Raw genomic sequence first — 24,201 nt, forward strand, 5'->3', positions numbered from 1 at the left:
CCAGCCATGCTGTTATATTCACTTCTTTGTGTCAGGAGCACTGTGTCAGTAGAGTATAAATTTCCCCACTAATCCTATTTAATTATGGTAAACTTTGCCCTCTGGGGACAGTTATAGAACCCCATGGCTACAGGTAACTCACAAATTCTTTTCCATTTCTAGAGTTTATTACTATTTAAAAAATGAATTTTGGTGTAATGCTTTGCAGTTGATACCCAACTTCTGACTAAAATAGTTTTCTTGGGCTCCATCCATCGTTCAGGCTAAATGTCAGGTACGAAAGTGACATCTTCAAAAAACCCTTTATAGCTTTGTTTCTTGGTGGACATAGAAAAAAATCAACCAGGAGATAAAACCTCCAGTGCTTGAGGAGATGAATAAATATAATTTCACAAACAGAGTACACCAACCAATTCAGGTTCATTTTTGAGTAGCCTACAGCTCTCGATTTGGCAACGTCGAGTGTCTTTTCTCTAAAACCGCAAAATCAAATCCCTTTTTCATTTTTTATTAGAAGCCTTAGGGAATATAAGTTTTACATCTGTATCTATCTCATAATTCCTGTGGGATCTGGCCTTCAGCGAACTATCATATTCTTAAGAATGATTTTTAATATTCTTGTTCCAAATATTGTGTTAAGCATTTATGAGATTAACGAATTTACTCCTCTCCAAACCTCAGGGTGGTAGATGCGATCATCCCCACTTACAGAGGAAGAAACTGAGGCATTAGGGAGGCAAAGGAACTTGCCCAAAGTCGCACAGTTGGTAAATAGAAGGGCCCTGATTTACACCAGGCAGCCATGCCCCAGACCCACCCTCTATGCTAATTAATCGATTTGTGCCTTCTTTCTCCAAATTCAAGTTTCACTCACCACTGAAGTAATTTTGGCTCTTCCCCACCCCCCCATCCTGCCATCCTCAGCTGTCCCCTGAATGCTCAGTGGCATGAGCCCCTGGGCACCCAATAGGAGGTACTGGCCAATAGGAGCACCCAGAGGCCTTGTTTTATCCCCTGTGATTATTAGCTCCATGGCTTTGGGCAGGTCACCTTGCCCTCAGGACGACCATGTTCACATTTGTACCCTCCACCAAGCCAAGATCCGGAAGTGGACTGGATCAAGTCTCATCCAGGACAAAGACCAGGGGTTTCTATGGGAGAACTGGGGAGGGGACACGGGTGGCCTGCCCTGTGGTGAACTTTCTGGGAGGGAGCAAACACCATGACAAGGTCTCCAGGCTGCCTCTGAGCTCTGTACAGAATAGGGCGGGGCCATGGTCCTGTCCCACTAGGGGATCTGTGCTCTGATGAGCATGAGGAAGAGGTTGCTGCCTTTGTCACCAGGGAAGTGACACTGCGGCAGCATGCCCTCTTCCAAAAATAAGTTGCCTGTAAAACTTCAGAATGCCGCTGTTTGGACAGCTGGGATTCGTGCTTTCAGGGTGGGTTCATTTTCAGCATGAAAATTACTCATCAGCCAAATGCCAGCTTTCCTCATCCCACAGAAAGCAGCCCAACTACAGTGAGTTGAGTTAAGGAGAAGGTCTGAAGTCTCCAGCACTCCCAGTGGCCCACATCACACAAAAGGGGCTCCTCTGCCCAGCCAGGGCACCAATGCCAGTGCCAGGGGCAGGCAGAGCTGCCCAGCATGAGTGTCCCTGGGAGGAAGCAGGCTTCCACGGCCCACAGCTGACCCGCTGACCACCAGACTCCACAGTGACTCATTCCTGGGGCAGACAGGGTTCCCAAAGCCCACAGGGATTTGCCACGTGGGTCTGTGGGCCCAGTAATGCTTCACGAGTCATCCTTGTCTGTTGTGGCCACACGTGTGACACAGCACTGGTCTGAGGGTCTCTGTGTATTTGGGCCTGACTAGCAAGAAAGCCAGGGGCAAGGACTCCCTCAAGAGATCAGTAAGAGGACCAGACCTATTGTGGAATTCAGTACTGGCGAGGTCAGACCCAACCCATTCCTACCTGCCATTTATTGTTAACAGACACAGCAGGATACCTCCCCACCACTGGCTGGGCTGGCAGAGCTCACCAGCTAGCGTGAGATGGCAGAAAGGCATCTGCCTGTCTCAAATATCAAGCACGCTGGCAGCGGCTGAGATGCTGGTTACAGAGCCTACAAGCAGTCCCTTTCCCAGACTGCATTTTCGAAACAGCAGGAGTAAAGGCTTGCTTACTGCAGTGAGCCCCAATGGGAGAGAAAATAAATTCATATACCAATGACTCTTCACTTAGAAAAAGCTGCCTGGTTGTTCTAAAGAGCTTCATTCTCAAAATTTATTTAGATTGTACGTTCCTGGGTTTTCATTAAAAATATAATCATAACCCTATATATGTGTCTTTTTATCATTTACTATATCTATCTATCTATCTATCTATCTATATATATATATTCTATCACCATATGCAAGTGTATATACACACGTACACACACACACATACACACACACACTTTTAAATGGGTGAGATGTAGATAATAAAGAACAAGTTCAAGTGGAAACACATTTTCCATAACATCCTTGCTACGGGCAGGGCCAACGTACTGTTGTCATGGGTCATTCTGTGAGGTCTCCTATTCCTTTCAGACCAAACTAGTTTCCCAAAGCCTTAATTACAAAGGTCATGCCATCCATGTGGATTTGGTCAAATGGTTCACTGTCACAGGGCTACAGCTGCAGTTGAATCCAATGTAGAACCAGAAGGCAGACACTTACAGGCACACCCACTTCTCCTGGGCTGAACTCAAGGCCTCCTGCCAGCAGCTACCCCGGACTTCTCACTTTGGGACTCCTGAACAAGCCAAACACACCTGCACTGAAGAGGCCACCACAAGTCAGCACACTGAAGCCAAGATATCAGTGACATACAAGCTGGGAACCAGAATTCTTATGCTGGCTCCACTGCCAATGCTGTGTGATCCCAGACAAAGCTCTCAACCTCTCTGAGTCTCAGGAGCATCACTGAAAATGAGAAGTTTAATGAGATCTTTAGTGGCTCTTTCTAGTTCCAATATTCTATTATTCTATGAAACTGAAACTATCTCACCCCTAAGCAGAAAGTTAACTTTCCTCGGATCCATAAAGTAAAGACTTTCTCATTAGTCATGGCAGTGAAAACTCATTGGCAACAGTTTTTCCAACTGTCTTTAGTCTATAAATATCACTAGATGCCTGCTCTGAGCAAGGCACTCTTCAGGGCTAAGACTTCTTTCAAATAAGTTTTATAGCAGGACTCAGCACACTCAAAATCAACTGTTTCCTCCTATATCTGATGTCACTGTGTGCCATGCAGGCTGATCTAGTCTATTTCATCCTAGGTAGCCTATTCGATCTAAATAAAAATGTTGGTCCAGATACACTAAATTGATTTGTGGCCCATGAATGGGTCATTTTGAAACACATGGTGTGAAAGATGCTGCTGCCAAGGTCACAGGAAAGGGTAAGTGCCTTGTGAGCACATTAACGGCAGGAGAGCACTGCATGAAGTCAGGCCCAGTAGAAGAGCCACAGTGTGGGGCATGGTTAACCGAAGAGGAAGAGTAAAGGCAGCAAGGGGCTCAGAGCTCAGGGGAGGGCAGGAGCACAGCCTGCATCCTCTGACCCAGCCTTAGATTCCACCCTCTGCCCAGCATCAGACAACTCCCACTGCTGAGCACCAATGGCTGACGAAACCCTTCAGGAGCTGCCTTGCTGCCTGCCAGCTGCTCAGGGGCTCCTCACTCTTGGACACATCTTTTGGCCTCTGCTTAGGCTGTTCCCTCAGCTTGGGAGGTCCTCCCACCTGTCAGACAGAAACTCCTTCAGGAACCCTCCCAGTTCCTGGACCAGGCACCCTTCCCACCCCACTGGCCGCGTCCCCAGACCTGTCACATTCTATATTGCAGTTGCCTGCTTACCAGTCCCCGTCACTGTACTAGACTCTGTGGCCCTCAGACCAGGGCTGAAGCTTCCATTGCTATAGACCCCAGTGTTCAGCACTCTGCCTGGCTCATACACATGCTCATCACAATAAACAGACATGTGAGTAAGTAAGTGATCTCTAGCTAGATGGCCAGGGAAGGCTTTATGGTCAGATAGTCAGGGTTGCAAGATAGCCATGAGCTTCTCCATCCTTCCTGAGCATGTCACCACTGCTAGTCATTGACTGTAATCTGTCTGGGTGCCATCCCCCCGCCAGCCCCATTAGTCAAGGCTTTCTCTCACATGCACATGCATGGAAGGTCCTGGATCAAATTTCAGCAGAGCTCAGAACTATGAAAACATGAAGGCACTGAGGTTTGGGTCTCCATGGACATCAGGGCTGGGAGCTCACTGTGTTTTCCTTGGAGAAAAGTCAGTAACAGAAACACCCTGGAGAATACTGCCAGTTACTTTAAAAAACCTTTTTGCCATACTCAGACATGAGCACATTTATATGGGTTACCCAGAAATAGATTTGAAGCTGACCACTGTGTTCTCAAGGTTCGGAAATCTGCTCAGTTGTAGTGATGACAAGGCAGGGGAAGGCGCAGACTGCTGGCTCAGGGCACACCACACAGGTTCTCTTGCTTGTGAGGAACGGCATTTAAACAACCATCGTCTCGGCACTTCTGCTAGAAATAGCAACTGTGGACATTGTGTATCTTACTATAAATTAGGAAAAACTCAACCGGGAATACAGAAGGGAAAAACATTAACAGGTGTTTTTTTTAGACCAGTGCTTTTTTTTTTTTGCTTTGTTTGAAAGGTGAGAAATAAAAACTACACATAACATTTGGACAGATGATGTACTTGTCTACTGGGGTTTGGTGCTGACGATTGCTGATGTACCTACGGATACACGCTCACTCAGTCCCACGAAGTCCATTTCACTTCCTTCCTGGGAGCACAGCATAAACTGCTCCCTGTGCTATGAGTGGTCTGCGTCCAACCCCAGCATGGCTGGGTACAGGCTGCTGTCAGCCTGTGCATTTCCACTGACAGGCCCAACCTGGGCAGTGGTCTGAGCTAAGTCGACGTGTCTGCTGCTTTCCATCTGGGAGCAGGTCTTTCTTCCAAGATGATTTTCATCAAGAGGGACACTTTGGGTGTCCCCTGGACTCAACTATTCTTTGCCGATATAGGACACTTGTTAGCAGAGAGTAAGCCTTGAGTGAAAGCAAAGTATCTGCTAAGTGTCTAACAGACCGGGAATGATGCAGGTGGACGCAGTGCTGGTTTTCATTAGTGACGCACTTAGGAGGGCAGAGATGGTGAACAACATCACTCTCCACGTAGACTCCTACAGACCTGACTCTACTCAGTAATGAGCCACATTGAAGCCAGCCCTCTCTGTTTTATAAACTAGAAAGACAGGATTTTGGGGCAAAAAAACAGAAATGTTTACAGAGCTATCATGGCTCTTCCTTTTCCTTTGCTTTTTCTCAGTAGCTTGGAGGCCTAGGGGATCTTGTCTGCTAGGAAAAATGTCCAAGCGAGAGGATGGGACCAGACCCCACCCCTGACCCCCACCCCTGCCTCCCTACAAGACCCAGTCACATCTCCTAATACAGCTGCAGGTGGAAGAGGGCAGATCAAGAACTAAGTGATTTTCAAGCAGACATGGACACATGAGCAACCATTTCACTTCACACTCCAGTACCTTGTTGGTCTCGAGGAGATCTGAGCTTTGCGAGCTGACAGTTCAGCAGTAGTGGCTGTGACTGGGACCTCTTCCACACCAGTTAACATGGGAATAATATTCCTCTGGACCAGATGAGACAGGTGGCAATGAGACCTGAGAATTGGTCCAGAGGCCCTGAGAGTCTGGTGTGAGCATCTCTGTGGGGGTCCTGGACTCCTGCCAAGCACAGGTTGCTGAGTGGGTGGCTGTACCTCTAGGGGATCCTGTGCTGATGGACTGAGCAGTCAACGCTGCTTTTGGTGTTATCCTCAATGGGGAGGAGAGGCTGTCCTCACTTTGTGTCATCTAGTGTTGAGGGTCTCACCCAAACCCTGGCTAGCACACTCTAATCAAATGACTGGTTTTATATGAAAAGAACCACAGAATGTGGTAAAGCCCTTGGAGAAAGAGAGTAAACCTTTCATACAGCAAGGCCAGTAAAGACTGGTTCCTTGCTAAAGCTCTAGGCCCGCACTGGCCATAGGGCCACAGGCAGCGTAGAGGCCCCTGAGCACTGGTGCTGTCTCACTGGCCTTTTCATTGGCTTTCAAAGAATGAATGTGAAAAAAGGTAAAACATCCTATCAACACGTTTAAAATATATATGTATATATATATGTATTACATGTTGAAATAATATTTTTGGATATTGAGTTTAATAATTAGACCATTACAATGAATTTCACCTTTTAAGTTTAATTTTAAATTATTTTAACTTTTAAAACGGTGGCTACTTCAAGATTTTAAATTAGATATAGGGCTTGATTTATCGCTCTATTGGACAGCATTGATTTAGAAATCTGGATTCTAATCTTGGCTAATCCGGTGTCTAGCTGGGTGATCACTAAGGCAAGCTCACTGGGCTCAGATTTCTTTTGAGAAGTAAGCTCAATTTCCTTCACCGTTAAAAGAATAGCTGAAAATGCTCTGCACACCAACGATCAGGCTGGCACCCTCTTCTCATTTCTCCTCAGAAAACAGGCCTTTCCCATGTGGTTGAACAGGTTGTGGACTGTACAAGGATGACACATTAAAGGGAGTGGGTGCTGTTCACACTGCACATAAGTAAATTTGTATATTTGTTATTATAATACCCTGGCACATGGCAGTAAGTATGTTGTTCTAACAAAATGAGTCTATTACAATGATTTTTCTAACAGATGGAGCTAAAGTTTCCTGAGGAGGAGCCACATTTTTTCTGATTTGCATGAAAACTGTAGTTGGGCTCGGATTAACCCTACCAGGACTTGAGTCCTGCCTGAATGCCACCTTAAGGACCCACTGCTTTGCTGGTTTGGCCTCCACGCCTGTCATGTGCCTGGTGCCTCTGAGGACAGGAACTCACTCTGTGCCCACATTCAAGCCTCGATTGTACAAAACGTCATTGGTGTCTGGTGCCAAAGAGCTATAATAACCCACTGGGTGAGGGCCAGGGCTCACCTGGATGGGCCGCTTACCTTTTCATTTTTCTTCTCCTCTGGTCTGCATCCTGTGTTGGTGGGGCTGGATGTTGACAGGCCACTGATGGCCCCCCCTCCGACTTCCCCATTGAGATTGGCTGCATTGACGTTGGGAGGTGTGATGGCCGATGCTGCTGACGTGAGTGGGATGACTGGCCGGGGACACTGGACACCAGTGACTGTCTGCATCGGGGGCTGGTGGATGTGCTGCGGGGACGCCATGGAGTGAGGCCTGAGGCTGGTGGTGGGCAGGCGGGATGGGGAGTTCTGGGTGCGCAGGGGCGACACTGTGGCGGTCGGTCGGTCCTGAGCCTGAGCTGAGGAGTGGGCAGCTGGGGCACGGGGTTAGAGAGAGAGCAGGGTTGAAAGGTTAGTTTGCAACCTGCCACACAAGTACAATGGACTTTTTCTTTCCCTGAGACTCATCTGCCCAGTGCTGGGAGCCTCTCTCGAGTCTCTCCAGACTTGGGCACCCTTCACAGGTAGAGAGACTGCGTCTGAGCACTCCCGAGACTGCACCCCTGTCTCCACGAAGCCTTGTGGCTGCGCAGAACGGCCCTCGCTCAGGAGGAGCGGAAACATCGGTTGCCAGATCACTGCATGCCAGCGCATGGCCTGGTTTTCTGTAAAGTCTTCTAATTGGTTTTTTATGCTGTGATGAACTAAAACACTCAGAAGATTTTTTTAAATCACCCTTGTTGAAATGTTCATAAAAGTAAGGCCTGTAGAAGAAGTACAGCCTTGAGGAAGCCCCCAAGCTTCCCCTGAATTATGAGACACCACAGCAGGTAAGGTGGTCATTGTCAACAGCGGGACCTGTCTTGACCTCGGACTGTAATGGCTCAGTCCTTTGTTTCTCACACTTGGTACTGACTTGGCTGAGCTAGCGCTGAGTGCCCCAGGCTGCTTAGCTGGTGCGATCGCAGGAGAAAGCGGCTGTAGTTTCTCCCAGCTGCATCCTTGAGGGAAGCATCCGCCTCCCGACGCAATCCACCTGCACAGCGAAGCCTGTTTCTGGATTTACAGAACAGGAGCCTCCCAACTAGGAATCCACCAAAATGCTTGCTACCGGCAAAATGTTTCCTAAAGATGCTAGGACTCGAAAGGCAGAACATTTGTAAAAATCTGTCACTTGAAAAGATAGTTTCCTCTAAACACAGCACCATGTTAAAATTAATCCTGCTACAGCTTGTGCTATAATTTTGAAGAATTGTCTCTTAATTACTGTCAAAACAAATAGGGGGAGAGAATGAGCCACACCAGAGGGACAAGGACTCCTAGCCTGGGCTGATCTGACCCAAAGCGGGAAACACAGTTCATGGCAGCAGACATCACTTCACACTAAGTGCCCCATTTAACACGCCACAATTCAGTTTCAGTTGTTTTGGCCTTGTTACACCAGAGAAAGATTACAGGTCACACTGTCGCTATTTTCTAGCACCAGAATTTGTGGCATTCATAGCTTCAGCAACATGGAAAACAATACATGCAATGAAACAATATTCTCAGGCCCCAAATATTCCTTCAATAGATCACGCACTCATAAACCTGACCGGCATCTCACCCGCCTGTGAAATAACTCTGTACAAGGAACCTCCATCCAGCCTCCTTCCTTCTGACAGAGTGTGGGAGGAGCCTGCACATCTAGCTAGTGACCTGGGTTCTCCTGGCTCAGGCCTTGTCCTTTGTTTCTAGGAGGTGAAATATATAAAGGCTGATTTATGGTTTTAAAAAATTATTCAGGGTTTGGGATGGGTTTGGATCCTCACACAATGTGGCTCCACATTTCAAAAGGAAGACCAGGTTAGGCAATTATGCAGATCGATGAAACCACCGGGTCATTTAATCACCCCGAGGTAATCTGTGACTTAGACAGTGCTCCTGGGGCCATTAATCTACCTCTTCCCTGCTGTCTGAACTCTCCTTCACCCCAGCCCACCAGCCCTGGGACAGGAAGTGATGGCTCAGCTAGGGAGGGACAATCACACTTGGGCCCCAGAAAGTATCTACAGGGGCTGCTTCCGGTTCTGCCTGAGGTTCTGCACAGCTCACCTCCACCTCTGGCTAGCTTCCATGTGACTTCCACATTCCCCTGCTAAACCACATGCAAAATAAGAGAGGGTGTTCCAGAAAGTTCTAAGCCTGCCTGCCACATGGTCTAACATCATCTCCTAATATCTCCCCTTTATCTTCCCCTCAGCCACTCTGGCCCCCTGGCTGTTCCTCATACACACAGCTCAGAGACTTACTTCGTGCCCACAATTCTACAGACTGCCCTTCCTTCAGATAGCTGCATGGCTGGACCTCTTAGCCGCTCCCAGTCAGCTCAAAGGTTACCTTCTCTGAAAGGCATGTCCCGACAAACCCACTGAACAGTGCAACCTGCCCCTCTGCAATCTCAACCCCCCATGCCCTGCTGTAATTTTTCTTTTCTCCAAAGGCACATATTTCCTTTATCATTGAAAAATTACTTTTTTATTATTAATAGTAATGATATTCTTTGTTCTGAATTCTATATTAATATCTGTCTGACATTAATATAACAAATCCAGATTTCTTTTGATTAGTATTAGCATTGTAGCCAATCCTTGTCATTCACAGATTCCATATTTGCAAATTTACCTACTAAGTAAAATTGATTTGTAACCCTCAGATCAATACCTGTGGTGCTTTTGCAGTCATTCTCAGACATGCACAGATGAGTAAAATATTTTGTCACCAATGCACATGTTCCCAGCTGAGATGCACCAAGATGATGCCCTGCTTTCTTATTTCAGCTCATATAGAAATGCCCAGGGACAGAGGGAGGAGGGGGCAGGGCCATGCAGTGCAAGGAACTCCAGGACTAGGGCAGGCTAAATGGGGTTGAGTCTTCACTCTGTCACCTGATAGAGGGGTGGCCTCGGGCAAGTCACTTAACACTTCCAAACCTCATTTCTTTTTTGTAAAATTAAGAAAACAGGATCTACTAGGATGACTTGTTTTCAGTATTTAAGATTATAATCTATGTGACATGCACACGCATGTTTCACTTAGGAGCAATAGTTCAGTATCACGAATTCAGTGTTCATGGAAACTATAGAACATAACTACTATGACTAATGAGAATTGACTGTATATCTTACTCTATCCTTTTACTTTTAACTTATTTGCATTTTTATAGTTAAAGTATTTAAATGTGTTTCCTGCCCACAGCATTTGGTAGGGTCTTGTCTTTTTTTTTTTTTTTTTAATTAGATAATAACTGACAGTCTCTGCATTCTATTTGGGGTTATTTAGACCATTTACATTTAATGTGATTATGTATATGACTAGTTTTAAACCCACATTTTACTACATGTTTTATATTTGACCCATGTATTGTTTGTTCCCTTTCCCCTCTTTTTATGTCTTCTTTTGGAGTAATTAATTGGAAGTCTTGTGATTCCATTTTATTTCCTCTGTTACCTTATTTGCCATAGCTCTTTGTTTTCATGTCTAGTGGTTGCTAACATCTTTAATTTATCATAGTCTACCAACAAGTGATTCTATAACTCTTCACATATAATATAAGAATATACTTACAATACCTTACAATAGTACTTCCATCTCTCCCCTCCCAACCTTTGTGTATTTGCTATTATACATTTTATTTTTATATATGTTTTAAATTCCAAACTGCATTGTTTTTATTTTTGTTTAAACACTCAGTTATGTTTTAAAGATATTTAAATAACAAGAAAAATATTGTATATTTATGTAAGTAGTTACCATTTCTAGCGCTCGTCATTCCTTTGGTAGACCCATAGTTCCATCTGGTCTCATTTTCCTTCTTCCTAAATAACTGTTTGACATTTCTCATAGTGTGGGTCTATTAATGATGAAATCCTTTAGCTTTACTATGTCTGAATAATTCTTTATTTTGCTTTCATTTCTGAAAGCTATTTTTTCTGGGTATAGATTCCTAACTTGACAGATTTATTTCTTTCAGTACTTTTTTCAGGTCTCAAATGTCTTCTCACCTGAAGTGCTCCTGACAAGAAATCTGCTGTCATCCTTATTTTTTTCCTACTTTATGTATCTTTTTCTCTGGCTGCTTTTAAGATTTTCTTTGTCACAGAAAAAATCATTTTGAACAATCTGATTAGATTTTTGCCTTGGCATAGTTTTCTCCATATTTCTTATACTTGGGATTCATTAACTTTTGTCGATCTGTGAGTTTTTAGTTTTCATCAAATTTAGAACAATTTTGGTTATTATTTCTTCAAATAATTTTTCTGTCTCACAACTTTCTCCTCTAATTTGGGGATTCCAGTTAAATGTATATTAAGCCACTTGAAGATGTCCCATTGCTCACTGATGTTCTGTTCATTTTAAAAAATTCTCTTTTATCTCTATTTCATTTTCATAATTTTTATTGTTTCTTCAAGTTCACTAATATTTTATTCAGCAGTGTGTAATCTGTCATTGATCCCATCAAGGATATTCTTTATCACACACACTGTAGTTTTTACTTCTAGGAGCTTGATTTGGGTCTTTTAAATATCTCATAAGTCTTTACTTAACTTTCTAAGCATATGGAAGGCAATTAAAATATCTATTTAATGTCTTTGTCTGCTAATTATAACATCTGTGTTGGTTGCGGATCAGGTTGGATTGATTTATCACTTCATTGTCAGTCATATTTTCCTGCTCTTTTGCATGCCTAGGATGATAGCACTGACGGCACATATCCTTTTTTTCATTCTTGTCCTAGCTCTGGGTATTTTCCTCACATGCATATGCTGATTAGTTGTCAGTATACTACTAAAAAGGGATGCTTTGCATCCTCTGGGGTTTTCCCTCCCTATGCCACAGCCTGGAATTTCTCTCCAGGCAGTACGCTGGGGCCTATCTCTTTGTTCACTGCTTCTCATAGAGGTCTTTGGTTTTCTAATATCTAGTGTGTCACAAACTATTGTTTTATAAATTTATCTTTTATTTTTTTTTTAGATGTTTCTGGTGGGAGGGTAAATCCTGTCCTCATTACTTTACCTTGGCCATCAGCTGAAGTTTAGCTTTTATACCACCCAGCAATTCCACTTCTGGGTATTTATCCAAAGAAAACAAAAACACTAATTTGAAAAGATAATATGTACCTCCATGTTAATTGCAGCATTACTTGCAATAGCTAAGATGAAAGCAACCTAGGTGTTCATCAATAGAGAAATGGATAAAGAAGATGTGGTATACATACAATATATACAACAGAATACTACTCAGTCATAAAAAAGAATGAAATATTGACATTTGGGACAACATGGATGGACCTAGAGGATATTATGCTAAGTGAAATAAGTCAGACAGAGAAAGACAAATACCAAATGATTTCACTTATATGTGGAATCTAAACACACAAAACAAATGAGTAAACAAAATAAAATAGAAACAGACTCAGAGAAAAAGCTGATGGTGGCCAGAGGGGAGAGGGATGGGGAGATGGGTGAGTAAGGTGAAGGGGAATAAAAGGTACAAACTTCCTCTTATAAAAAGAATAGTCACAGGGATGTAATGTACAATGTAGGGAAAACAGTCAATTCTATCGTAATCACTTTGTATGGTGACAGATAGTTACTAGACTTATCGTGCTGATCACAATGTAAGAAATACAAACATTGAATCACTATGTTGTACACCTGAAAATAATATAATATTGTATGTCAACTATACTTTAATAAAAAATAAAAATAAATGAAAGTAAAAAAGAGTCTAGCTTTATCGTTTTAGATACAAAACTCTGGTTACATCTATTATTTAAAACCCTCTAACATGCTCCTTTGCCCTTAGGATAAAAACTGACATTTCTTGACATGGTCTAAAAGAACCTTCATGATCTGCTCCTGTGCACCTTTTCAGCTTCACCACAAGGTACGCATTCTCTTGCTTTCTTTGTTCTTTGCCAGTGACCTGATTTTAGTTTTCAAATGCACCAGTCCTGTGCTAGCCTCATTCTCACCTTGCCCCACTGCTGCATGCTAAGTTCTACTCATTTTTGAGATCTAAAAGTAAGTTTTGTCTAGGCAGAGAAACTGTCATCAGCATACTATACTTCTCCTCCCATACCTTTGGTTTCCGCCACATCAAGCCAAATGAGATTACCAACAATGGGGACTCCGGGCATTCTCATGATCATGCCTGTGCCCTTGCTAGTCCCTCTGTCAGAACTCTCTTCCTGCTTTGTCTGCTCAGAGAACTCCTACTTGACCTTTACGAATCAAGGCAGCATCACTTACTCTTGAACACTTTCCATAAACCTCTCCCTATCCCTGTCCTACGTTCCTCCCAATCTGAGTGCAATATCTCTCCTCCATGTTGTCTTAATACCCCATGTATGCCTCCACCACAGTGCTTTTCAAAATCTATTGAAAAGAGCTTGTTTTCTCGCTCTTTTCTCTAATTGGGGGTAGAAATGGGGTCTGTTTGATCCTTCTTTGCATTTTCAGACCCTAGCAGAGTGCCTTGTGCGTATCAAGCTCTCTTTCTGTGCCATTGCTGATGAATATATGACTGTATAGGGCTCTCGCCCCTGCTATGCACTGATAGGAGGATGTGTGGACACTGGTACTTTACAGGGAGAGCTCTGCCCTTGGAAAAAAAGAGCTACATTAATCAAGTAGAACAAATCATATTGGGTGCTCTGGCCAATGCAATTAAGCCTTTGTCAAACTGCCTGACTTTGGCTCGAGATGAGAACATTGATGAAATGCTCTCAACTGCCTGGGTTGGGGTCTGCTGAAATGGGCAATTACTGCTGTGAACAATCCATTACTTGTACTGTCAACAGTGTTTTCTCTCTCTCGAAATGCAGAGTGAAGTGGAAAATGCTGTGGGAACTCAGTGGCATTTAATTTACTGATATGACATGGTCGAAGCCATTCTTTAACCTGGCTGTGACAGCAATAGTGTGGGGACAAGCATTAGGTTGGAATGCACTGGGGAAGCCCTTTTAACCACCCCGTGCCTCATTCTTCCCATATGTAAAATTAAACTGATGAAAGAGAATGCTTGTCACACCACAGTGGTTACTATGGTGATCTATGACTGAGGCACAATGTTGCAGTGCCCCTGGCCATGCCAATTTCTTCTGATTCTGCTTGTTATTCCATACAGGGAGAAATGACTGGCAGGCCTCATTTTCTTCACTGAATTGGAAAGTTGCTAGCAAGCTGTGGCATGGAAAGGCCGTTACACTGGCATCTTGTGCAGATAACCCAGGGCTGCTGTACTGGGTGGGATGTGAACTCTTGGAGAGAAGCAGCGCTGCCGGATCTTTCTATGTCATGGTGCACTTACAAATGTTGGCGTGGCATGCTGGGGTGAATGGATGAGATGTTTATAACTGGAAGGGACCTGGTTTGAGACGTTAGGTGCCCCAGATCATGCCCGGGTGCTCCAAGGGTCAAGATCAGTATTTTGGTGTGGGGTACCAGTCAGAAGCTCTGCTGTGGGTTTGCTTGATCACTTGGCTACCACAAGGGCCATGTCCCCAGCTAGAGGCTCCCAGAAAACACTGTCAGGTGAACTTAAGCTAGGCTAGAAGCACAGCTAATAAGAAAGTAATGGCTGGGGGCAAGAAGTCTGGCACCAGACGCTATTGTTGCAGGCTCTTTCAGTACAAAGACAGCTAGGTCTTCCCTAGGGCCCTGTAGGCTAAAGCTGCAAAAACACAGAACTCACTCGCGGCTAATTTAAAGAAAAAAAGGATACATATGAAAGACTACTTGGCACTTACAGCGTCTCTGAGGTGACAGAGTCAGTCTTTGAGGCTCTACAGCCAGGAAGTGCCAGGCCCAACCATGAGGCTTCCCCGATGCATTTCCCACAGCTGCTGGACACGGACACCATCCAACATGAGGCCGGACACCGGGCGTCAGGAGTCCACCCTGTACCTACTGATGCTCAGGCACTGCCCTGCTGCCCCTGAAAAGCCCCTGGATGTTTTCACCACCACCCTTACCCCCAAAAGGGATCCACGTGGCCTCTCATGTTTTTGTCTTCTGAATGGAAGACGGTGCTGAGTCTAGGTCATGTGTCTGCACCTTATCTGCAAGGCAGGCTGAACGTCTGCCTTCCACCATAGCAAGCGGGATTTGTACATGGGATGTGAGCCCCACTTAGGGAGGCTGCTCTGAATCAGCCAGTGGGCCATAGTGTGACCAGCACCTCTCAAAGCCACAGGTCATTATCTTCCCCCATAAACCAGTCCCCTTCTGGTCTCTTCTATGTCAGGGGGATGCCATCGTCATTGTCCCGGTCAGCTGGTTCCAGAAACCTGGAAACTGGCGTTGGTTCCTCGTTCTCCTTGAGCACTTACATCAAAATCATCTCCAAGTTGTAACTGTTTTTCCCCCTAAATATCTCAATATTTTCTTCCAATTCTGCAACACCACTCACTGGGTCCAGGCCCATGGTCACCTCGGCAGAACAGGCCCTGTCTCCTGGCTCCTGGCCCCAAGCTGTCCCACACCACCCCTTCTCCCTGCTGTGCCTGGTGGTATCTGGTCAAGTGTCATCCCTCTGACTTTAAATCCCATGGTGGGTCCCCACTGCCTTCAAAAGAGAATTCAACCCCCAGATTCTATGTTTACTTGTTTGACTATCATGCCATCTTACAGAGGAAGACACTGAGGCCACAGCAGTAACAGCAGCCCCAGCATTCAAAGTAGGTCTGCCTGCTTCCCAAGCTCTCGCCTTCAACCAGGCCTCCATCAGCTGTCTTTACTGAACTGCTTGCAGCTGGTTGATAAGACTGTGCTTTCTCCGACATTTGACTATTCCTTTCCTCCTGCTGCAAACGGAGCCCTTATTTGTTTCCCTACCTGAGTGTTACTTTGCTGCTCGTTCTGGGATCAACCTCTTCTGAGGAGCCTTTTCCATTCTCTCAGCCCCCATCACCAAGCGCCCCACATCAGGCCCTCCTCCATAGCACCCACAGCCCTCCTAGCAGGCAGCCTGTGAGAGCAGGGAGCTGGCAGCAGGGACGTGTCCTGTTTTGTTAGAGAAGATGCTGACTCAAGCTGGTTTGTATCACATTCAGGGACCCCCTGACACCTGTAAGCCCAGGTTGGCATCAGCATGGGAAGGTATAGGTGACCTTCCCCAAAGGGTAACCAGGGGGCGAGTGGACATCTCTACCTCCCACCCTTTTGTCCCATCAGCCATTCCTCGGGAGGAAATATGGCCCCTCGCTGCGCTAAGTATTACCTCGACTTTTCACCATCAAGAGGCTGCTTTCTGGAGTACTTCTAATGAATCGTTTTCTGGTGGATCAGATTCTAAAAAGTAGTGTATTTTATTGCTCCAAAGAATTTACATTCTTTTTGTCCTTTAAGCTTTACTTTGAGAAGACGGGAGATGATTTCTGAGAGAATAAGGTCGGGGTGGGAAAAGGAATTCTGTGTCGCATAAAGGAAATTCAGAGCTGCATTCTTCCGTCCTGGGTTCCTTTCGTTGCATGGTAACAATGTGGCTGGCTCTATGGTTTCAGAAGGTTACTGGTGTGAGCTCCTGAGGGTGTCACCTGAGTCAGGCTCCAGTACTTATTAGCTCAGCGCTAAGCTTCCAAACAAGGATCTTCATGCCTGTAAGATCCACCCCATAATTTCTCTTCATTTTACACCACGCTGGGAGCAAACTGTTTTTCCTTAAATTATGTCAGCCTGACTATTGATGATGCTGGCATGAAAGTGAAGGATCAATGGCCATTACTCCTTCTGGCCTCAGAGCTTTTCAGAAAGGGGATAGATAGGCTGGATCTGTGTGTCCTCAGCAGCCCTGTCCTGTGAGGTGCTGCCTAATTGGGAAACCGGTAAGTACCCAGCACACAGAAGGCCTATGAGGCCAACCCACAGCTGCCTCATACCCTCATAGGGGCATCCAAAGGTGCCACTGTTAATCTTATTAGTCCATGCAGTCCTCTTGCTATGTGAAAGGTATAAATATCTGTAAATTCTCTAATCCGTTTCGGCTGTCAGGATAGGGTAATATGAAAAGTCAATAAATTTCCTGGAGATCAGCAGAGGTTGATGATTATTATAAGCAAATACAACTCCCCCCACTCCACTCCACCCCTGCTTCCCACCATGCACTGCTCGAGACCTGGGCCAGAGTGTTTCTACGATTTGTATACCCAAGACCCTACCCCCCTGTCAAATTTTCTGGAGGAGCAAGGTGCCCGAGCGCCTGGTACATACCTGTGGGGACAGTGCTCCGGGCTTGGCTGGCCACCGGCTGGACTGAGTGCCGCAGACAGCTGCTCATTGGGGGAGAGGCTGCCTGGTGCTGGGCCTGGGCCTGGGGTGTGGTGAGGGGAAGGGCGGGCCTCGTGGCAGTGGCAGGGCTGCTCAGGCTGCCACCGCCTGGGTGCATGGTTGTAGCCATCCCTTTGGCCAGTGGAGACCCTCCAGCCACATTATTCCGGGTTGGCCCTGGCCCTCCTAAGGGAGCCCTGAGGAAATAAAGCAGAATGAATTTGGTGAGAGTGCAGATGAAACCACACCACACAAGCCACTGATAGAGGCCGGCTCCTACATACTGGCTCCAAGAGGTGAAGGCAATGCAGTCCAGGAGGCAAATCCCAAAAACAACACCAAGATAATCCTTGTACGCAAACAAGGGCCAGAGCACCAGCTGAGAAGGGCACCCTTTATAAAACCTTCATAGAGGCGACCTCTCAATGTAAACATTCAAGAACTGGCAAAAGAACCCTAAGAAACAGGAATGATTCCAATCAATGAAATATTTTCTACCAGAGCTACTGCTTTAACTCATTCTAACAAACAGCTGTGTGTCTCCAAACACATCCAGAAAGAATGCATGACTCAGTCCCATCCCAAGAGGCTTGGACACATATGGCGCGTGGCAGGAAGCTGTGGCAAGAGCCCACTCCCTCTGGACACGGCTGCCTCCTTGCTTCTGCCAGCCTCGGGGAAAGGGCACAAACTACGTCCTGCTGAGGGATGTCTGGGAATGTGCAGTCTCACCCCAGAAAACAGATGCCCTTTCACCCCAAGGTTTCCAGGCGAAACTAGTGTAGCGTTTAAGAAATATAAAAGGAAAACAGCAACTTGGAAAATGGGCTTTTCACTCTTTCACAATACACGTATTTGCACTAAAGCCATGGACTGGCTATGGAAAGAGGGGGTGTAGAATACGGCAGAGACAGGGGCTTGAAGGCTTCTATGGGTTCAGTTTCAGAGGATCAGAATGTCTTCCGTTAGCCTTGAGCTCAGCAAACTCCCTCGTTGTCCCCTCGGGATCTCAGTCGTGAGATACCAGAAACCACAGGTGGGAGACAACAGGCACGGCCAGGCCCATAGCTCCTCCCAGGTCAGAGGGCCCCCTCTCTGTGTGGCTTGGTACCAGTGAGTTGTGACTTCATATGGGAAGAGCCCTTGCAGCAGCCATTCAGGCTTCTGCAGAACAGCTGTGGGGAAATGAACACGGCTGTCCAGGGACCAGGGGCAGCACCTTCTTCCTGTAGCCCTTAGAGCTGTCCTGAAATTCTAGCAAGAAGCTCTATCAGCGGACTACCAAAGCCATGAAATATTTTTTATTACATCTGCTACCTGTTGAATTCACTTTTACCCTAGGAAACAATTTTTAAAAATTAAATAAAGTGGGCTCACAAATTAAGAGATTTCCCAGGAAGGGCCATCATATGACCCGAGGCATGAGCCCACCTTCCGGCCAGCACCATCCCTCGGCTGCTTTGAGAAGTACGGATCAGCTTGGCCATCAATGCAAGGTCTAAGCGTCATTTAAAGTTTTTCACAGCAGTCTTGCTCCAAAGATAGCATATACCCAAGGGCCATGTCTGCACTTGATTTGCATGTCCTGGAGTGTTAACACAGCGCTATACCCATAAAGGGCTTCCACGAGTAAGACTGACGGAAATAAAACCAAGCAGCGGACCCCTCATCTCAATGGAAAATTCTCAGACAACTCTGGATTTTTAGTGAATTTTTAAAGTTGCTTTTTCTCTTTTATAAAACTAATATAACAGAAAATTTGTAAAACACAGGAAAGCACAAGGGAGAAAACAAAAAATTTAAATTACCGTAATGCTACCTCTTCATAACAATTAACTTTTGAGACTCTGTCATTTTTCCTTTGCATATATGCATATGTGCGTGTTTCGTGTAGAGCAGGTCTTTATGTGATTGCACACATGCACACCGCTGCACTCACACTGTACACAGGCCCACACCACCACACCCACACCCACTCGCACGTGCACACTCTTGAGATCCTGTTCCTCTTGGCGACTTCCCATCCCCACTGAGTGCTGCTGCCCTGACTCCAGCTCGTTCTGTTCCCATCCTCTCCCCTCGGTAGCCAGGGTGTGCTCGGGGAAAGACCAGCAAACCAAATCTAGAAGGTGAAATGCTTGCTACGTAGAACCCTTGTTCAAGAGGACTCCAAGCTCACAGGGCTGAACCCCACAGGTAGGCGTGCCCTGGCTGCCTTCTGAACTGTGTTTTTGGGTGGCCGAGACACGACATGACCTCCAGGCGGTGGCGACAGCTACAGGGGAATGTGGGGGGTATTCTCCCTCCTCTCCCAGGCAGTGACTATGGACTCACCTGGAGGCAGGCGTCACGTAGTTTCCTGGGAATACCCCGGAGAGCCCAGTCCTCAGCGATGTCCCCTTGAACCAGCCGTCCTGACACTTTTCAAGGACACGGTACATCTCACCCTTGCGCAGCTCCAGCTCGTCATTCTTCTGGGGCTTGTAGGCATAGAGCGCCAGGTACCTGCGGGCAGAAGAAGCAAGGCCAAGGATAAATGGTGGCTGGCGGGGTGAGCATAGGGCCACCGGGTGTCATCCGGGTCACATGTGAGCTCATCTTTGGATGAACCTAACCTAAAAAGAGTACCGATGCCTGTGGGGGAGGGGAGTGGGGGGGCTTGCACACATAGCGTCTGACCTGCTCTTCACAATAAACCAGTGAGGTGGAGAAAAGGCCCAGGGCTGCCAGGTCCAGGGGAGCACACACAGGGAAGGGGTAGAGCTCTGCCTCGTGATCCTAGAGCCCAGTCACTCCACAGCCCTGCGCTGACCTGCGCAGGTGCACACCTGGCACCATCTTCCCGTGTGACTGCTCAGTCGGCTACATGACTCATTCAAGGGCTTGGGGGTTGTGTCAGAAGTAGGTGGGGGCAGGTCCTTGGGTCCCACTTTTTTTTTTTTTTAATCTATTTTCCACACTGTCTAAAGCTTGATGCTTGATGCCCTGGGCAAGAGAAAGCTTTAGGGAAAACTGAGAGCCAGTTAAACAAGTCTTGGGCTGGGTTTTCCTCATTTAGTCTAAGCCAGCCGTGGCTTATCCAATCAATCTCAGCTGGAAGAGGCCTCAGGGGCCCTCTTAAAAGAAACGGCAGTCTAGTTAGGGAATACTTGGTTGCATTCTTCCTTGCAATACTTGTACCATAACTAATTAAATTCTATTTTTCTTTTAAGCCTATTTGAAGACAAGGAAAGGACAAACTTAGTGGTGAAAATCCTGGGTCTAGTGGCTTAGGGTCTAGAAGCTGTGCCTCTAAGTTAGTCCGTGCGCTAGGCCAAGCGCCCTTGTAAAATACCTGGTGACCCCTTGAGGCCAGACTCACGGGGCTCTTGTGAGGAATGGATAATAGTGCAAAGTACTTTCCTACTTTGGGGTTTTGAGCTGACACAGAGAACTGTGTCAGGCAACTGTATTTGCTCACAAGATTCAGGAAAGGAAGTTGGGAGGGGCTTCAGTTCAGTAAGAGACCCAAGGTTTTAGTCGACCCCTTCCAGGGCCTGTGGCTCCTGGGGCTTACGCAGGTGGCAGGTCTCTAGGGACTGAGGAAGCTCAGAAACCCCCCTCCCTTCCAAGACACCCTCCTAACCCTGGGAGGGGCCTTCTTAGGTGAATACAGAAATGGGACACAACTTGATAGGGTTCAAGCAAAAATAAAGGAGGCCTCCGGGGTCCAAGAGGTCTAGTGAGCAGTATGCTAGAACAGAACGAGAATCTTGTAGAAAGCACAGGTTTCTTGGCCTTAAGATAAAGTAAAATAAGATAAAATCAAATAAAATCTGCCACCCCTTTCCAACATCCTAAATCTACACATCGCAAGTATTTCTCTTTGATTCAATGGAGACCTTGTTTATTTCCTTTGTTTACAGCCTTCCTGCCTCTCATCCCCCGACCTTTTTCCTTAGGGACAGCCACAGGATGACAGGAAAGCTTACATCTTCATTTCCTCCGAATGACAGGAAGGACTCTGGGCGTCAGGGAGCATACAACAAGCCAATTATAGGACAGGACCCCTCTCGTGTCGTGAGCATAAAGAGTGACGTTTTGTAGCAATGCTCATGTGACAAAAAGAATGTGGGTTGTAATCTTTCTGTTTTCACATTTGATGACTCTCAGGGAGCTCTTTGATGGCGACAGAGGAGTTACTACAAAGGAAAGTCACTTGAAAACTGCGTTTACACCACCGATGCTGGTGCGGGGGTGCCCTTTTACCATTCAGGGCTGCTTCATGCGGAAGGAGGCAGGTGGCTTCCACACAGCTCAGGCTCAGGCAAGTGGAGGATGAAAAGAAGGGGAAAAGAAAGGGAATCCCTGGGAGGCTTGCGAACTGAGTAAAATGACGTAAGACTTTTTGTGCCTGCTCGCAAGGAAATATAATTGAAGCCTAAGCCCCGGTTAAGCTTGCCTCCTTCTGTCTCTTCATGATGTGAGAACAATCTTTTTGATCCTGTGGCTGGTGAACACACACTGGCAGGAGCGGAATGCCCAGCTGGGAGTGATGGCTCCTTGGGGTGTGTATGTGTGCACAGAGCTCACCACACAATAACGTTTCCTTGTGCTGCCTTTGTTCTTGTTAAACAAAGCTCGGGGACCAAGGTTCTGTTCCACTCACTCCTGGTACTGTGCAGAGCCTGGTGGGCACAGAGCATGGTAGCACTCGGCTCCGTGGCACTTGGCCCCCTGCTGGACTGCTCCTCTAGCTCTTCTCCATCCCAGGGCCCAGGAGAACAAGTCCCATGGGCCTCCTGCACATCCCTCCTCCCTCTGGGCTGCTGCTGGCCGCTGGCTGTTGAACTTGAAGAACTGGGCCACTGAACCATCACCTGGTGTCCTGGAGCAGCACTCCTCAGGCTTCCTGCCTGCGCAGGTCACAGAGCACGTAACACGGCGTGTTCCAGCCCAGGTTCCTCCGTGCCGAGTCTCTGCTACCTTACCGACGACTCCTTTTCACACATGGAGGTTTCCAGAAGGGCCGGCGTCCTCCAGAAGGGTACCGTGTTGAAGAGTTTATAAATTCCTCTCTCTTCCTCTCTCATCTCCCCACTGCTTGTCACATTCATGTGGGAGCTGAGGAATTTGAAGCATCTGGGTCCTCTTGTGACCAATCATCCAGTCCTTAGTGAGGATATGGGTAAGAGGTGGTCACCTGCTAATCTGTGGTCACACCTACCTCCTGAGGAGGGCACAGTGACAGCACCGAGGAAAACCAGAGTCCAGTCCACAGGGAAGGGAGCCACATGTATACATCTGTAGCTGAGGGGACCCAGCCAGCCTTGCCTCAGGGAAGCTTTACTCTAAGGTGTTCCCTGAACATACTAAACACGCTCCTGCCTCAGGACCTTTGTACTTACTTTCCCCTCTTTCTGGAGCTCTCCTCTCTCATACTCCTGACCTCCACACCCTCTACACGGCATGCTTCACAAGGGTAGAGATTTTTATCTGTTTTGTTCACTGCTCTACCCCCAGTATCTAGAATAGTGCCTGGCATGTAGCAGGTTCTCAATAAATATTTTTTGAAAGAAGAGTAAAATAGGGGCTCTGGTTTTGAGACTTAGATGAAGACTGCTGAAGGAAAGAGTATGTGTGTGTGTGTGTGTGTGTGTGTGTGTGTGTACTGGAAACTGTTTCATACTGTCCCAAGGTTGGCCAGCTGACTGTGAACATAAAAACAAGCACAGAGCCAACAGGTTTGGGCTTTCCTCCTCTAGGAGGTCAGCATGGAGAGTTGGCATTATGAAACGAAGAGATGGGCGCCATGGAGAAGTGCTCGTGGAAGGATTAAAGAAAATGCTGAGAAGGGGACTGCAGGCTGCAGATCTCGGAAAAAGGAGAGGAAATGAAAAGAAAAAGCAGAGGACGAAAGATGCCAAGGAGGGCAGAGAAATCCGGTGTCTGTCCCGGAGGGAGCGGGGCTGGCCTGGAAGTACCCAGAAGGAAGAAAGCAGTGAAGACGGGGAGCTGAGGGCTGGGGGAAGGGCAGGGAAGCAACCTAGGGGACGGGTGAGAGGAGAGTGGGGAGAAGCCTGGGGTTGAAAAGCTTCTTTTAGTGGAAATACCAAACCAGCCCAAGGAGGTGTTGAGGCTCCCTCTGATCAGGGTGCTGTGGGCGGGCAGCCTGGAAAAGGGTTGCTGTGACTAGGGCCTCTTTCTTTGCCCCTTTACCTACCCTCCTAGCCTCTGGAACCTGAGTGACTGCAGTGGGCCACTGTACCGTCCAACTGCTAGCGGAGTGTGAAGTTATGGAATCAGGAGCTGTCCCTCCTAGAGAGAAGACCAGCCCCTGTGACGAGTGTACAAGGCCCACGTTGGCTCAGCAGCCCGAGGACTGGGCCCTGCACCGGCCCACACCTGGCTCAGTGAGCTGTGTCCACTAGCATCCATCTTCCACAGTGGTGAATTCAGACTCCTGATTTAGGAATTAAAGCAAGTGCTAGCAGCTGTGATAAATACCCAGGAAACACTTGAGTTGTCGGACAGTCATGTTGTGATCTGGGGGAGTAGCCATCAAACTGTTGAAAATTAATTGTCTTTTGGAAATGAGATGGTTATCTTTTACTTAACATTTTAGGATTCCCATGCCATTTAATGGGACAAACACTTTGTGCTCACTTAGCATGAAAGGGGAGTTTCTATCCTTCCCCGTCAAAAGAAAAATGAAGATTCTTTAGATTGTGGGCCCCAAGTCATCTTGATTAAGACCTTTAGGTCAGAAAAGCCTTCTTTAAAAATTCCTTTTTTATTTTACATAAACAGAGACATGCTTGCTAATGAAATCATAAAGGCAGGA

General features: G+C 46.6%; 1 protein-coding gene across 3 annotated transcripts in view; it reads right to left on the reverse strand.

Moving 5' to 3' along the window:
- Positions 1-24,201, reverse strand: part of SH3RF3 (SH3 domain containing ring finger 3) — a 382,241-nt gene that overhangs the window by 49,079 nt on the left and 308,961 nt on the right. For all 3 annotated transcript variants that reach the window (XM_019663839.1, XM_019663838.1, XM_019663840.1), the window contains 3 exons: positions 19,713-19,883; positions 17,322-17,575; positions 7,108-7,442 (listed from right to left, as the gene is read on the reverse strand). In XM_019663839.1, the coding sequence (XP_019519384.1) occupies positions 7,108-7,442; positions 17,322-17,575; positions 19,713-19,883 (760 nt within the window). The remainder of the gene's footprint in view (positions 1-7,107; positions 7,443-17,321; positions 17,576-19,712; positions 19,884-24,201) is intronic.

The sequence above is a fragment of the Hipposideros armiger genome, unplaced genomic scaffold, assembly GCF_001890085.2.
Source record: "Hipposideros armiger isolate ML-2016 unplaced genomic scaffold, ASM189008v1 scaffold_406, whole genome shotgun sequence".
NCBI lineage: Eukaryota > Metazoa > Chordata > Mammalia > Chiroptera > Hipposideridae > Hipposideros > Hipposideros armiger.